Source organism: Diaphorina citri, unplaced genomic scaffold (genome assembly GCF_000475195.1).
Source record: "Diaphorina citri unplaced genomic scaffold, Diaci psyllid genome assembly version 1.1 scaffold712, whole genome shotgun sequence".
NCBI classification, from domain to species: Eukaryota; Metazoa; Arthropoda; class Insecta; order Hemiptera; family Psyllidae; genus Diaphorina; species Diaphorina citri.
In genome coordinates, this window is record NW_007378145.1 from 14,147 (window position 1) to 29,071 (window position 14,925).

The 14,925-nt window shown below is 36.3% G+C and overlaps 2 protein-coding genes across 2 annotated transcripts; both read right to left on the minus strand.

The window, feature by feature from the left end:
• Nucleotides 1–1,126: 1,126 nt before the first annotated feature.
• LOC103511405 (gamma-aminobutyric acid type B receptor subunit 1) lies at nucleotides 1,127–9,035 on the minus strand (the record flags this gene model as incomplete). Its single annotated transcript, XM_026825174.1, has 10 exons — nucleotides 9,001–9,035; nucleotides 8,516–8,690; nucleotides 8,105–8,182; nucleotides 7,586–7,799; nucleotides 6,761–6,911; nucleotides 6,164–6,410; nucleotides 4,686–4,856; nucleotides 3,941–4,157; nucleotides 1,952–2,208; nucleotides 1,127–1,264 (listed from the first exon to the last, which is right to left on the minus strand). Coding segments are annotated over exons 1-10 (1,683 nt in total), but the record flags the coding sequence as incomplete, so codon positions are not given.
• On the minus strand, nucleotides 3,032–4,876 carry LOC113468345 (gamma-aminobutyric acid type B receptor subunit 1-like). The gene is made up of 3 exons (XM_026825175.1): nucleotides 4,686–4,876; nucleotides 4,006–4,157; nucleotides 3,032–3,119 (listed from the first exon to the last, which is right to left on the minus strand). Exons 1-3 carry the CDS (start codon nucleotides 4,746–4,748, stop codon nucleotides 3,047–3,049), a joined length of 288 nt encoding a protein of 95 aa, XP_026680976.1. The 5' UTR covers nucleotides 4,749–4,876; the 3' UTR covers nucleotides 3,032–3,046.
• Nucleotides 9,036–14,925: the final 5,890 nt, after the last annotated feature.

The window sequence follows — 14,925 nt, forward strand, 5'->3', positions numbered from 1 at the left end:
GGACAGCAGTCTACCAATAAAGCGCAGCGGAAGTGTGGAAAAAAAGTTGACAAGAAGAAATTTTAGAAAGAGTAAAAAAGAACACATTTCTACAAAATAACAATAACGTTAGTAATATATTTTAAAATGAGATTTTTTATATTTTAAATTTAATTGTAAAATTCAACAAAGTGAACTAGGTATTGTTGGTTTGATATTCATTTGATGAAATACAAAATAAACAAAAGGTAGTAGATCTAGATTCTATAGAATATGTACTAAAGAATGCCTAACAGGAATATGGTTGTGCTGTATCTATAACATGGCCTAAAACTATTGGGTTGCCTGAATAAATATCTTTTTAGACACTAGGTAGGTAGCTAACTTGTAAAATAACACACCTCATTTGAATAGCTAAAATCACCCGAACATATGTAGGTTATCTGAAATAAGTTAAAAGTTATCTGAAAGCTGTTCAAGTTACATATGAATATTAAATACTCAATTATCAATTCCTAAAAGCAAATTTCACCCAGAGGCCCGAATGGGCCCAAAATTCAATGACCTTATTTCCTTTTTGTGTTGAACATTATTTGCCAAATTCTATCAAAATCGGACTAGCTGTTCAACAGCTACGGTGAAACAAATAGACAAACTAAAGAAAAAAATCGAAATAGAGCCCAGCTTTCAATAAGGCCTATCCATAGGGAAGCACCTCCATATAGACTTTATCTAAAAATGGAGATACAAAAGGAGGAATTGTCTGTTAAGGTGTGACCAAACATTGTCGACGCCGTTGGTCGATCGATGGTCGATTGACATCGACAGAAACCGTACTCTGCCTCGACAACATAGTTTCACCAGCATCGACTATATGAGAACACAGCTTTAAAAGGAGGGCATAGGTTTTGCAAAAGGGGGCATAGCTTTTTTTACAAACAGCAGCGTGTTCGTAATCAGTAGATCCTTTCATATATCAAACATTTAACACCTACCTCAACAATGAGTTTCTGTAAACATCGACTATATGAGAACACAGCTTTAAAAGGAGGGCATAGGTTTTGCAAAAGGGGGCATAGCTTTTTTACAAACAGCAGCGTGTTCGTAATCAGTAGATCCTTTCATATATCAAACATTTAACACCTACCTCAACAATGAGTTTCTGTAATTCGTCATTTTCCGCCACCAGTTTCTGATATCGATCTTCATCCTCCTTGGACATTCCTACATGAGGATTATATTTGGACTCTAGCTCATCATGAGGATGATGAATCACTTCAATCACCTGAAATCACACGGATATATTGACTAAAATTTCGCCTGCGGCGTGGCTCGCCCCGAATCTGCTTTATGAAATTGCGGCTCCCGAAGGTAAGGTTGGTGGCCACCCCGGGTCTATAACATCATGTTTCACACACATATTACATCTGAGAATGCTTGGAGACGGTTCGTGCATAGCACCGAAAATGCTTAGAGGTAGAATTTGACTGTAGCATGAGATTGTAGACCCCAGTCTGAGTTGTTTGAATGTATAAACAATTAGGTAGTTAGAATTAGACATAAAAAATATTATGATCATGACTTCAAATTGTATTATCATTGACTCGAAATCTCAAGTAATATTGGGTATAAAATTCTATGCCTCGACTGGGATTTGAACCCACGATTACCACTAGCCGCTAGACGACCACTAGTACCCTGAGCTATCATGCCAAAACACAGAGTAACAAAGTCACATAAAATCTAATAAGGCTTAGATCAAAAGATCCAATAGCCGATGGCCCTACTTATACAGACCACCAACAGAAGATACCGAAATCTTGGCTAGAGATCATCAACCCCCCTCGGTCCAGCGACACCGCTAAACACAACAACAACAACAACAACCAAGTTTTTCTCACCTTTGGAACAAATATCAATGCCATAGCAACGAAACACGTAAACACCATAGCCAGAGTCAAGTTTTTCTCACCTTTGGAACAAATATCAATGCCATAGCAACGAAACACGTAAACACCATAGCCAGAGTAATGAAAGCAAAGGACGCATCTTGCTGGGACGCTATCACCATGGAAACGGGCGTCATCACCAAACAAATGACCACCACGTTGTAGATAGACATGCCTACGTATCTGGAGTCGTTGATCTGTTTGACCTTGAAGTTACGAGTTTCGTACGCGAGAAATAGTCCGAAAACGAGCACCAAACCTTTGTAGCCGTATACGATTCCTGGAAGTGGAATGTTTTTTATTATTATTCTTACTTTTTTTATTAATAGTCTGGCTGGGGGACGTTAAACAGGGAGTAGACCAGCACCAGCTTAGTCTGGCTGGGGGACTATAAACAGTGAGTATACCAGCCTGAATTTCCTTTGCTAAAGAAATAGCAAAGGTTGAGTCGAAATTACTATTTTTATTAATAGTCTGGCTAGGGGACGTTAAACAGGGAGTAGACCAGCTTAGTCTGGCTGGGGGACTATAAACAGTGAGTATACCAGCCTGAATTTCCTTTGCTAAAGAAATAGCAAAGGTTGAGTCGAAGGGCATCCACTCGTAAAATTCTGTAGCCAAAACCAAATGTCAGCTCAAAAGCGATCACCCTAGGGGTGATTGAGGGCTGACGAAAAACGCCAACCCCGTCTAAACACGGGAAAAGGCGAAGAAGAAGAAGAAGAAGATTACTATTTTTATTAACTTCAAACTTCCCTGGAAGCCTGCCTGGAAGAGACTGACAAGAAACGCCGACGAAGAGAGTTTAAACTCTTTACGACAGAAAAAACAAAATCCAAGGAAAAAGTTTTGTATTCTAAGGCAATGAAACGTTGGTTCTGATCCAAGATTCATGGGTTTTGTTTCTAAGGTGTCAATTCTGTAAGCTGTAGGTATAGGTAGCTGTATATATTATGAATTTCAATGAAACGCCTTTCTTTCTGAAGGACAGGCTTTGAATGCTAATTGTAAGTAATTCCAAGGAATTGATAAAGAAGAAGTGCTCCTTGGATTGCTTGAAGGGGGATTTTTTCAAGTGCAGGGTCTTTAATTTAATTCAGGGTGGAACAAACCACAGGTCACTTACCTATGAAAAACCACACGTAGGATTTGCCAAACAGTTTCTGCAGATAGACCTCACACAATACCCGCCTAGCTGCCAGACCTACCAGTCGTGATAGACAACGAACGACAGTCCCAGTTCTTGTAAACGCGGCTTACCATGTTACCTCTGTGGTCACCTCACAGAGGTAACAATAGGGTTTTTGCGCAGTGCGCAGGTGTTCAACAAAAGTTGTTGGTTGTTGAAAAATTTCAATTTTTGTGTTTTTTGGTTTGACAGATAGGTTTTCCCAGTGTTTTTCCGAATTTTCCACTCAAGTAAAGTGTTTTCCTTGAATTCCTTGTGTGAACATAGTTGGCTCCAGTTTGTTTTGTTCTAAATGTTAAACCTCAAGGAAATGTTCCTCTTGTGAATGTTGTAGACATTCAGTTCTGAAGCTGCACCCTTTCTTTTAATCCAGGAAGAAAAATGGGTTGTACCATTAGTTCAGGAGAGAAGGAAGCTGTAGAAAGGTCCAAGAAAATTGACAAAGACCTGAAGGCAGATGGAGAAAAGGCAGCCAGAGAAGTGCAAGAGAGTTAGGTTACATTTTAAACTCTCAACGTTAGAAACACACAAAAAGAGAGGAAAACATTTTGTATTCTAAAGCTATCCAACGTTTATTCTGATCCAAAATTCATGGGTTTTGTTTCTAAGGTGTCAATTCTGTAAATTAGGTATAGGTAGCTGTATATATTATTAATTTCAATGAAACGCCTTTCTTTCTGAAGGACAGGCTTTGAATGCTAACTGTAAGTAATTCCAAGGAATTGATAAAGAAGAAGTGCTCCTTGGATTGCTTTAAGGGAGATTTTTTCAAGTGCAGGGTTTTTTATTTTATTCAGGGTGGAACAAACTACAGGTCACTTACCTATGAAAAACCACACGTAGGATTTGCCAAACAGTTTCTGCAGATAGACCTCACACAATACCCGCCTAGCTGCCACTACGTAGAATAATCCTACGATAATCCGAGCGTCTTGACGTTTGAGATTTCTCACTGCGTCTGCTGGATCACTGAGGAAACTTTGACGAGTTACGATTTCAATTCCTGCTTCCTTGCAACGAGCTTCTAAATCCTCTACAGTCTGAAAAAAAAGCAAAAAGGTTTAATGTCTTTAGAGAAAGTAAAAGGTTTCTAAGAATTTTTATACCGTCTCAAAAGAAAAAGGTTTTTTTTTTCTTTGGAGGAAGTAAAAGGGTGAGGATTAGGTGAATAAAATGATGGATCACTTTTAAAGGTTCGAATGAGCTCGAAAAATTGACTCCAGGCGTCCAGGATGTTTCAAGTTTTAAACCCCCAAATCTTCACAGACACAGAAAGCAAGTAAAGTAAGTAGGTACCTATTGTTTTGTTTTTCAATTACACATGAGTACTACCTACTTGTTTAACTAAGGCGTTTCCTACCACCTAACCATTAGAGCTTCATTGATATAAAAGCCCAAGATAGGATTAAACCCGCGCCCTTTAGTTAACCATGCCCTGACCATGAAATATTTACCACTATGCCACCGAAGCAGAATTAAACATTGGAAACGGGATACCATGTCAAGTACTAATTAATACTAGAATACTACAAGTACAGAAGTAGGATTATTTCTATTCATTTACTCACCGAAATGAACACCTCCTCAGCTTGCTGCAAGATGGCTACCCGGGACCATTCAAATTTCTGCATGAGTTTAATCCTAGTGGGGTTATGAACAGTGGCGGAGGGGTGGGTCCGGAAGAGGGTGGGGAATCTGTTTCGGTCTGACAGTGCCGGAGAACTGGCGCCGTAACAGAGCTGAAAGTGGGAAAGTACAAATGAAAGAACTAAAGAAATAGCAAAGGTTGAGTACGAAGGGCATCCACTCGTAAAATTTGTAGTCGAAGTCTGTACACGGGAAAAGGCGAAGAAGAAGAAAAGTGAAGAAGTGAGTTCTGAGTTTTAACTCGGCCATTTTGTATTTTCATTTATGTGTATGCGATGATATTATTGTACGTGCAGGTAAAATTTGTACGAACAAAATCTGAAAAGAAGCATAACTTTTATCCAATAACACCATTCTTTATCGTACAGAATGTCGGCGGATAAGAATCTCAAAAATAATTATTGTAGCTCAACAATCTTGTAGCAAATGAAAAATCAAAGAAATGTACGAGCATCGAGAAAAAGAAAGAAAAGTAGGTAATAAATTAATAAATCTGTACTAGTCTGTAGTAAGAATGAACCTAGCCAAACGTCCAAAGTTCTTTCCATTTCTTCGTTTATTTACGAATTTCCCAAAATGTCTAAATAATTTATTAGTAGAGGAACAAATCAGAGTAGTTTCTACAGGTACTCTTCGGAATAGAAAATTTAAAATAAATTGTAAATTTGTGCCCATATACAAACGTGAAAAATACCTAGTAATGTAAAATATATTATCTTGTTTATGTAAGTTTATTCAAAAATAATAGATTAAAAAACACTAGTATATTTTGTGTCTAAATTTACTTAGGTTTAGGAGTTAAAACTAGAAAAAAATCATGTGAGAGAGAATAAGTTGTAAATTTGTATGCTTAGACCTTGTGTGTGTGTGTTTTTTTAATGATTTTTTCACTCAATCTTTAATCGTAGGAAAATGAAAATGCCCACTTTCAGAACTTATCTTATCATTATTATTTATTTTATGAAAGTTTTCTATGCATAATATAGGTAAAGGTACTTGATATTAACACAGACAGATAAGACAAAAAAACTAAGTATATACTTATATAAAATATAATAATTAACTTTCCAGGAGATCATTTTCTTTGATTTTTGCCTGAAACCTTTGTTTTATACTGATCACTCGACAACGGCTAGAACTACAATCTTGCAGTTTGCCACAATGATACAAAACCATTATCCATTATACTATAAAACCCGAATGAACGTGTTTGTAAAAGTGTTTTATTTAGATTTTAGAATATTTAGATTGTCGAGCTAGGACATGAAGTTCCTTTACCAGCTTTACCTTAACAGATGACAGTGCTTTATTAACTTATTGAAGACCTTATATCCTGATTAAGGACGTCGAATACCCTATTTTTTCCTTATAAGGACGTGAAATATTCCACTTATCCATTACTTACCTTCACATCCGTTTTGATCTTCGTGGTGAGACGATGCACCCGCCAAACCTTGCTGAACATAGCGCCATAGGCTAACGTAAACCCAATACACAGGATCCAAACTCTAGCCTGACATACATACGGATACATCATGGGAGATATAAGTTGGCCGTCTAATCCTAACAGATAGACACTGGACATGCAGAAAGCAATACCCACTAACATGATGGTGTTGCAGACTGGATGAGATGAGGCGATCACTCTGGAAAATAGGTCAAAATTGTTTGGTTTACAAACTGAAGAGTTGTTCAAAAATGGTAAGGAAATAAATTGGAATTAATATGTGTACAAATCTGTTGTAAATATGATTGGGACCGCCGATTATGATATTGAACAAGTCATTATAGTTTCGAATGAGCGAAATTGGTCCAAAAATTCGTTCTCTTTAATCGACAAACTGTCCACTTCCAAAATCCGAGGTAGAAGGATAGCCATGAAGACCTACCTACCTACCTACACCATTCTATGTACCTACCTACACCAAATATTTTAAGGACTTAAAAGCATTGCAAATAATAATCCTTAATTAAATTTGTCCAGTTGTAAATTTACCTTCGATGCCGGTAGCAAATATTGAATATGATCAATCCAACAGCAAACAGAATGCCCACAGTTGCCACAGTCCACATACATATCACCAGAGGTACGGATATCGTTCTCAGAACTTTGCGAATCTGAGTTCTGTCTTGAGGTACTTTGCCTCCTAGAAGGGGAAAAAAATAAAATTAGGGCATTCTACAATCTACATAGGTACATTATTGTATTAATTAATATAAGGGTCAAATTCTTGTCTTCTATCCTCTCCTCCATATCTTTTCGATTTTGGGACGATAGACTCCGTGTGACAGTTTTCTCCATTAAAATCTTGAAAAAAAAAACATAGTTTAGGGGGAAGGGGGCTTTCCCCTATAAACCTACTTGTGTGAGTTTGTAGGAATACCTGTGTTTCTAATGGGAAAATTATGACTCCTCAAAGAAACTATTGGTTTTGTGAATAAAATAAACGAAAAAAGACAAATGAAAAAGCTAAGTAAACACTACCAAAAAATAGGAGACAAGCATGCAAACAAAACCTACTCTGGAAATATACGTCTGCTGAATAACGTAGATATTACCGATTATTTGTTCTTGTTTATATCTTCAAAGAGGATTTAACTTTTTAAACTATTCTGGAAGATCGTTATCACTCGGTTAAACGTCTCGTCTGGAAATTTGCTCGATATTACCTAACCAGAGTGGAAAAAAATGTGCTCTTGGCTATCAAAATAATGGAGTCTCTATTTCACGAAAGATTTCGTGGATCACAAAAGGATCACTAAAGACATGAAAAAAACGTCATTTAAAGGTAAGATTCGGAAAATTCAAAATCCGAGGCACTTGCCCTGGATGACCGTGTATATTGGGACACGCCCGCCCCGAAGGCAGAGTCAGAGGTTCCTTCTCCAGTTATAAAATCAGCTACTATAAGATTGTCTTTATTGTTTACCGTGAGCAGGTTTCCCTCTCCGTTTTCGCCGGCGATTTTGCCGTCAGGTTTGGCCGCATCCCGCTCCGAGAGCCGCTGCTTGAGAGTTCGGATCTTCTCCTCTTTCTGGAAAAAAATAGAACAGACGTCTATAACATCATGTTTCACACACATATTACCTCTGAGAATGCTTGGGGACGGTTCGGGCATAGCACCGAAAATGCTTAGAGGTAAAATTTGACTGTAGCATGAGATTGTAGACCCCAGTCTGAGTTGTTTGAATGTATAAGCAATTTGGTAGTTAGAATTAGATATAAAAAATATTATGATCATGACTTCAAATTGTATGATCATTGACTCGAAATCTCAAGTAATATTGGGTATAAAATTCTATGCCTCGACTGGGATTTGAACCCACGATTACCACTAGCCGCTAGTCTCTCAGCATCGATGGGATAACCTCGTTCCCTCAGAACATGGTTGAGTCGAATACGGAACTCCTCAGATGTCTGGAAAAAATGTAAGCATTGGGAAGAAAGTAAAAATTAAACATTGGAAAACCAGTGACGAGTTTTTTTTTTTTTTTGTAAACTTACTTGGTGGACAAGACCACCGAACTTTCTAAGAAATGAGCTTGAAATTTCAGGTCTTGTTTGAGATTCGAACCCATACCCTCCTATAGACCAGATGCTCGTTTCCGTTAAAATACTGTTGTGTTAGAGCTAGATGTCTGCTAGAAATTATCAAGTAGCTTTTTATTTATTATTGAAATTTTAGTTTTAAAATTTATCCTTTATTTTAGAGCGGAATTATAAATATTTAACTTCCTAAAGTTGGCTTACCATTCCGGAAATAGTAGTTTTGTTGCTCTGATTCCACATGAGGGCCTCGGTAGTCAAATGTCCCTCTGCCGCTTCTCGCATCTGTTCTATCGTACAGGGGACATTTTCGGTGTCCAAGTTGATCTCAAACCAGTTATCTTCGTACCAACCTGAGAGAAGAGAGTTCTCACTCTCTCTCTCTTACACCGGCACCAAGCTCTCATATTATTTAGGAAAGAGCTCTTCTTGACCTAAATTACCGACTTACATCTGTGGCAAAGGGTGTCTGTTCAGCTACAGTACAGTAAATGCACACAGGAGTAATAGGTGCTTTCAGAACGTTGCTCTAGGTAGGTATTACCCTTTCAGTGTGGGGGCAGGAAATCCCATTTCATTGTCAATTAAATACAGCACCTTTCCATCCTGATCGTAAGTTTTCCAGCTAAAGTTCGTAATCTTTGTTCCAATGTTTTCAGAACGTTGCTCTAGGTCTAGGTAGGTATTACCCTTTCAGTGTGGGGGCAGGAATAGGAAATCCCATTTCATTGTCAATTAAATACAGCACCTTTCCATCCTGATCGTAAGTTTTCCAGCTAAAGTTCGTAATCTTTGTTCCACATTTTCAAACCTCAAAAGAGTTCGCGGGCAGTGACGCTTCATTTGAGGATGGGATAATAAATTCATCTGTTCACTTATTTGACTTCCGCTATATTTCACTTGGCGGAAAATTCCCCAGCTGGTCGTAATTCAATTTCCATCCTACATAAGGAAATAAGGACATCTATTGTTACCGTCTTGGAAACAAACGTATATAGCATGTAGGAGGGTTCATCCTACCTCAGGAACCCTTTGTAGCTTGCAGCAAATTCTGAAGAAAAAAAAAACAGGTTTGGATAAGTCCTTCTATGGGGACAGACTGACTGACAGACAGACACCGAAGCGAATACAATAGTCCGTCCCTTCTTAAAAAAAGAGTTGACAACAGAAAATTATTATTATTCTAAAAAAAAAAAAAATAAATAAAAAAAATCCATTGGAGCTATACCTTTAAAGAATTTCCCTTTATGGCCCTTTTTTGTCGGCCTCTCGAAACAGAGAAGATGTTTTCCTCGAGAAAAACAAATTTAATAATAGGATTATACTGTCGACACCTACTTCTACTTCCTACATATCCCGGACATAGGGACGGACAGGACTGAAGCTTGTTGGGGATTTCATCCCCAGGACCTTTAGCCTGGAGTATTCCCTATACCTTTAAAGAATTTCCCAATATGGCCCTTTTTTGTCGGCCTCTCGAAACAGAGAAGATGTTTTCCTCTACAAAAACAAATTTAATAATAGGATTATACTGTCGACACCTACTTTTACTTCCTACATATCCCGGACATAGGGACGGACAGGACTGAAGCTTGTTGGGGATTTCATCCCCAGGACCTTTAGCCTGGAGTATTCCCGAGGGAAATCAAATTTGTGTGCTGTCGAAAATCGTGAATATAAGAGGAAAGAATGGCGTTGAAATTAATGATGAAGAGTATTTAGACGGAAATGCCTGATTTTTTCAGGAGGGAACAAAAATTTGGGATTGACTGAGGGGCAACTAATAGCTATTTACTTATAAAAAAATAAATTAGGTAGAGATACTTTCATTCCTATAGGATAAGGAAAGTACCTAATTAGATGTTTGGAAAATAATTAAACATAATTATGTAGATATAGGTATGTATGAGTATTCTGTGAAAAATAATTTTAGAAAAAAAGAAGAAAAATAAAAACTATCTACCTATCAAAAGGCGTTTTGTAGTCATTATTTTTTGTTCTAACCAATTTCCAAAAACGACCAATTAATAAGCAAACATAAAGACTCTTGGGTGGTGCAGTAGAAAATCAACCCTCTGCAAAATGGTACCCTACTTAATATCAATTTACATCATTATCACAATTCTAAAAATGTTCTTTTTACATTAACCTATTTGGCTATTTTTGGGTGCACCCAGCCTCGTGCGGTCAGATGAGACCTTGACCCTTGACCTTCACAAAGTTCAAAAACGAGCAGACTTTCAAGGAGTCATTTACCGTAGACGTTCAATAATTCGAAGACTTAATAAGTGTCAATGTTAAAAAAGGAAAGAAAGAAAAGTAAGACAGGTTTGGGCTAATTCCAATTCAAGGGCTTTCGCTCGGGGTGGAATTCATAAAAAAAAAATCCCCTCAACCAAGGTTTTTCTTGTTGGGATTTACGCCATCGACTTTTTTGGAATTCAAGGTCCTCAGTAAGATGTTCTCACTAGGCTGACTGCTGAGTGAATCTTTAAATAACCAGCAAAATGTAATGTCATAGAAAGTCAACTGAAAAAACACCAAACTCTCACAATATTTGTTCTTCCCAACGATCGTTGTATTGGTAGGAACCAACTACATAAATCCACGACACCCATCACAAAATAGCAAACCCCAACTTCAGCCCAAACTCTCAATCTGCTTCTTATCAACCTCGCTGATACCTGAGGTTATAAGATTTAACATTTTCATAAAATTCAACATTTTAGTTACCTCAATGAAAATTTCTAGGAGAAGATTTTTGAAAAATGTCTGTGTTATTTTCCCGACAAAAAATTTCTTTAATTTCATTTTTGAATTATAAAAGGAGATGAGTACAATAATCTCCGTGGAAATTTTCATTAAGAAACATTATTCTCGTATTTCAATTTTGTTTTTCATTCATAAAATTTTCGAGTCGTAGGTTTTCACTCGGCAAAGGTTGAAGGTTTATTTATTTTAGGTATGTCTGTCTGTATTGTTTCAAGGTTGAATTATTGTACAGTGCAGACTCTTTTTTTCAAATATTATTATGAAATTCATCTTGTGATTTCTGAAAACATAGGTTCAGAGCAATGATTCAGGGTTCGCCTTTCAAAAGTTTATCTTGAAATTCCTATGAATGCCTGGAAACTAATAATGAGTATGCAATGTGCAAGGATGAAAAGTATTTCCGCATTAAAATGGACCACTGTGGAAAATAATTGCTTTCTAAGACTGCAGTGTTCTGTCCTGTGTATTCGTAACATTTATAGGGTATACCAGATAATATTCTTGAAATTATTATTATTAGTAGTAGTAGTGGGTATCTTTAACCTACACTTTTTACAATCTCACTACATCAGTATCTGCAAAGTAAGAACTTTTCCTTTCATAGTTTTCGGCTCTCAATTCAACGAAAAACAATCTACGGAACCACCCGCTCTCCCCTAGCTCCGATGATTAGGACTCTCGATTGATCGGGAACGAACTTAAACCTTTCTACTTCCGAGGAGATTACAATGACCACTATGTTTCTTAGGCGTTGGGCGTTGACTTTTTGCAGTGTACGAGTATCTATACGTAACAGGTATAAATCCATCATAAAACCTACGTGTTTTTGTGTATGATGAAGTTTTTTTTTATTGTATTTTTTAAGTTAATATTATTACCGTACAGCTATAATTTACCTAAAATTTTGAAGTTTTTTTTTTTTTTTTCAATTATTCCTTGAAAATGTCCGAGCCCTCCATAGCTCGGAAAACAACTTTCCTTTTCTTTGTCTGGGACAAGATAGAAATAACAATAGAAAAGGGTGAGAAGTTGTTATCCGCCTGTTTAGACTCTCAAATAAATAAATAAAAGTTTAGAAAATATAAATATGAAAGTTAATTCTGTATCAGTGAAATAGAACTTTACCTCTGATGAAGACAAGAATGCACCGAAATAATTGTCTTATTACAACCTTGTTAACGCTAACACTAACCAATTTTATACAAAGCTTTTCCAACTTTTCACACAACTTTTCCGGATAGCAGTGGATAAAGTCAAAATAGCCAAGATAATCGCCCAAATCCGATGTGGACACTGAAAGAAAAAGAATCCTTGAGCCTGAGCTTGACCTTTCATAGTTTTCGGCTCTCAATTCAACGAAAAACAATCTACGGAACCACCCGCTCTCCCCTAGCTCCGATGATTAGGACTCTCGATTGATCGGGAACGAACTTAAACCTTTCTACTTCCGAGGAGATTACAATGACCACTATGTTTCTTAGGCGTTGGGCGTTGACTTTTTGCAGTGTACGAGTATCTATACGTAACAGGTATAAATCCACCATAAAACCTACGTGTTTTTGTGTATGATGAAGTTTTTTTTATTGTATTTTTTAAGTTAATATTATTACCGTACAGCTATAATTTACCTAAAATTTTGAAGTTTTTTTTTTCAATTATTCCTTGAAAATGTCCGAGCCCTCCATAGCTCATTTCACATGTCGGATCTTATCATTATGGCGGAAAGTCACGCATGTAATAAAACACTAGCAAAATTTACCAAACAAACAAGTATTGTTTCTTCTTATTTTCCTCTTTTTTTTTACGTGTTTTTAAAAAATATGATAGGTATCTATCTAAAATTTGTGTTCCTAAAATATGTTTGTCGGACCCAGACTATCGAAAATTAAGAGGTAGGTATCATTATAATATTATTATTATTATTAGTAGTAGTAGTGGGTATCTTTAACCTACACTTTTTACAATCTCACTACATCAGTATCTGCAAAGTAAGAACTTTTGAACCATGAAAAACGTCCACCCTTCCAGTGAAAACAACGGAAACTACGTACTCGTACAGTGCGAGTTCGATTGAAATCTAGAAAGTCTGTAACAAGATATTTTTGGCAGCATACACTAGAGACTGTGGTTACAAAATTTATGGAGAAAGAAGAAAAAACTGAGAGGAAAATTTTAAACGAATAAAAAAAGGTTTACATGCTTTCGCATTGAAGTAGGTTAGGGTAGAAATATTTGTAGATCTCTATCGGTTTTCAATAGTACCTAACCTAGATGAAACTTGCTGTAAGACCTCCATAAATTGTACTAAATTTGACTACTTGTTATAATTGGCCTAGAATAGGTACTAACTAAAACTACAAGACAACTAGGTAGATAAGACATTATTTTAACACATTGCTCGGTGTTAGGCTTATTTTATGTAAGTAGGTGAAATTGGCCTAGAATACTAACTAAAACTACAAGACAACTAGGTAGATAAGACATTATTTTAACACATTGCTCGGTGTTAGGCTTATTTTATGTAAGTAGGTGTATAAAACCATAGTAATTACTTCTTATGCTCATTATAATAAGAAGAAAAACCCCTTTTATGTAATTAAAAATACACGTGTTTATTTTTAGAAGAAAATTGAACTCCTATATTGTATACTACTTTATATAGGTTATGTAAAAAAATACATATTTTTAAAGTGCAGAAAAAGCACTTTACAATGTCAGTGAGGAAAGTTTTCAAATTTAGCACTAATTTAACTTGACCTTTCAGTTCTATCATAAAATCTGGGTTGATTTCTAGCCTGGACGTTACTCTAATTCGAGCTTGGGTCGGTTATCAGTCTCTAAACGGTAAGTACCTATTCTAAAAGTGAACGCTTTTCAGACACTAATAAAATGGGTCTAAAAATAATAATGGAATAAGCACCCGAGTTATACCTATTATTTCCCAAATACTCTTGTAAAATGTTGAATATCAGATTGAAAATATACAGATCTGATTGTTTAAATACTTTTTGAAAATATATCCAAGTAAGACTTTATTCCCTGCTGAGATATGGCTAATTTTCTGTTGGTACCATATGGGTGCCGCTGGGCACAGATTACCAAACACGACAACTGTGGTTATCTACCTGTTGACAACGCGAGAGCGAAAGGTTTCAAAATAAGAAAATTGAATTCGGAGTGAGTTAAGAAAAAGAAGTTTTAAATTTAAAACCTAGGTACATAAAATATTTCATATTGCTTTTAAAATGCATATTAAGATTTTCGAGTTCCCACTTGGAGTTTTAAATGGTTCCGTGGCATGTTGAGAAGAAAGTATCAAATTTTCCAAGAAATAAGAGTTAAAATAAAACAAGATCTGAAAATTTTACAGGTATAGGTATCCTAAACTATTTTTTTCTTCATATTATTTCTCAGAATCTACCCGACTTTGAAATTTCTCCTTCAAAGGAGATTTTTTCGCCGAAGTTTCGAGACTTTTGAGCTGCTTGTGTACATAACTATGTAGTTCTTTTAGTGCTGAAAGTGGATACTAATATGTATGTACATGCAAAGTAAGTTCAATGAATATAAAGATGGTGGTAATAGCTGATAGTAAAACTTTTACCCACCATTTTCATACTGCATCAGGAAATTGAATCTATTTTTATTTATTTTTTAACCCCAAGTCAACGAACTGTCTAAAAAAACTAATTTAGTTAGCTAGGTACCTCTACAGATTCTATTTCGAATGGTTCCTAGGGATTGTATTTATGGCACCACAATAATCTCTCGAGTATTTTAAAGTAAATGCTACGTGCATTAATCTCGTTGAAATTAAAAGGTTTTTCCCTCTCTTCAGAGAC

Bases quoted from the DNA above. Each gene is read 5' to 3' on its own strand.
- LOC113468345 (XM_026825175.1), bottom strand. From the start codon at position 4,748: ATGCAGAAATTTGAATGGTCCCGGGTAGCCATCTTGCAGCAAGCTGAG. The intron at 4,158-4,685 runs GTGAGTAAATGA...CTTTTTTTTCAG, and splicing joins CTGAGGAGGTGTTCATTTCG to ACTGTAGAGGATTTAGAAGC. The intron at 3,120-4,005 runs GCGGGTATTGTG...TCTGGCAGCTAG, and splicing joins TTCTACGTAGTGGCAGCTAG to GCGGGTATTGTGTGAGGTCT.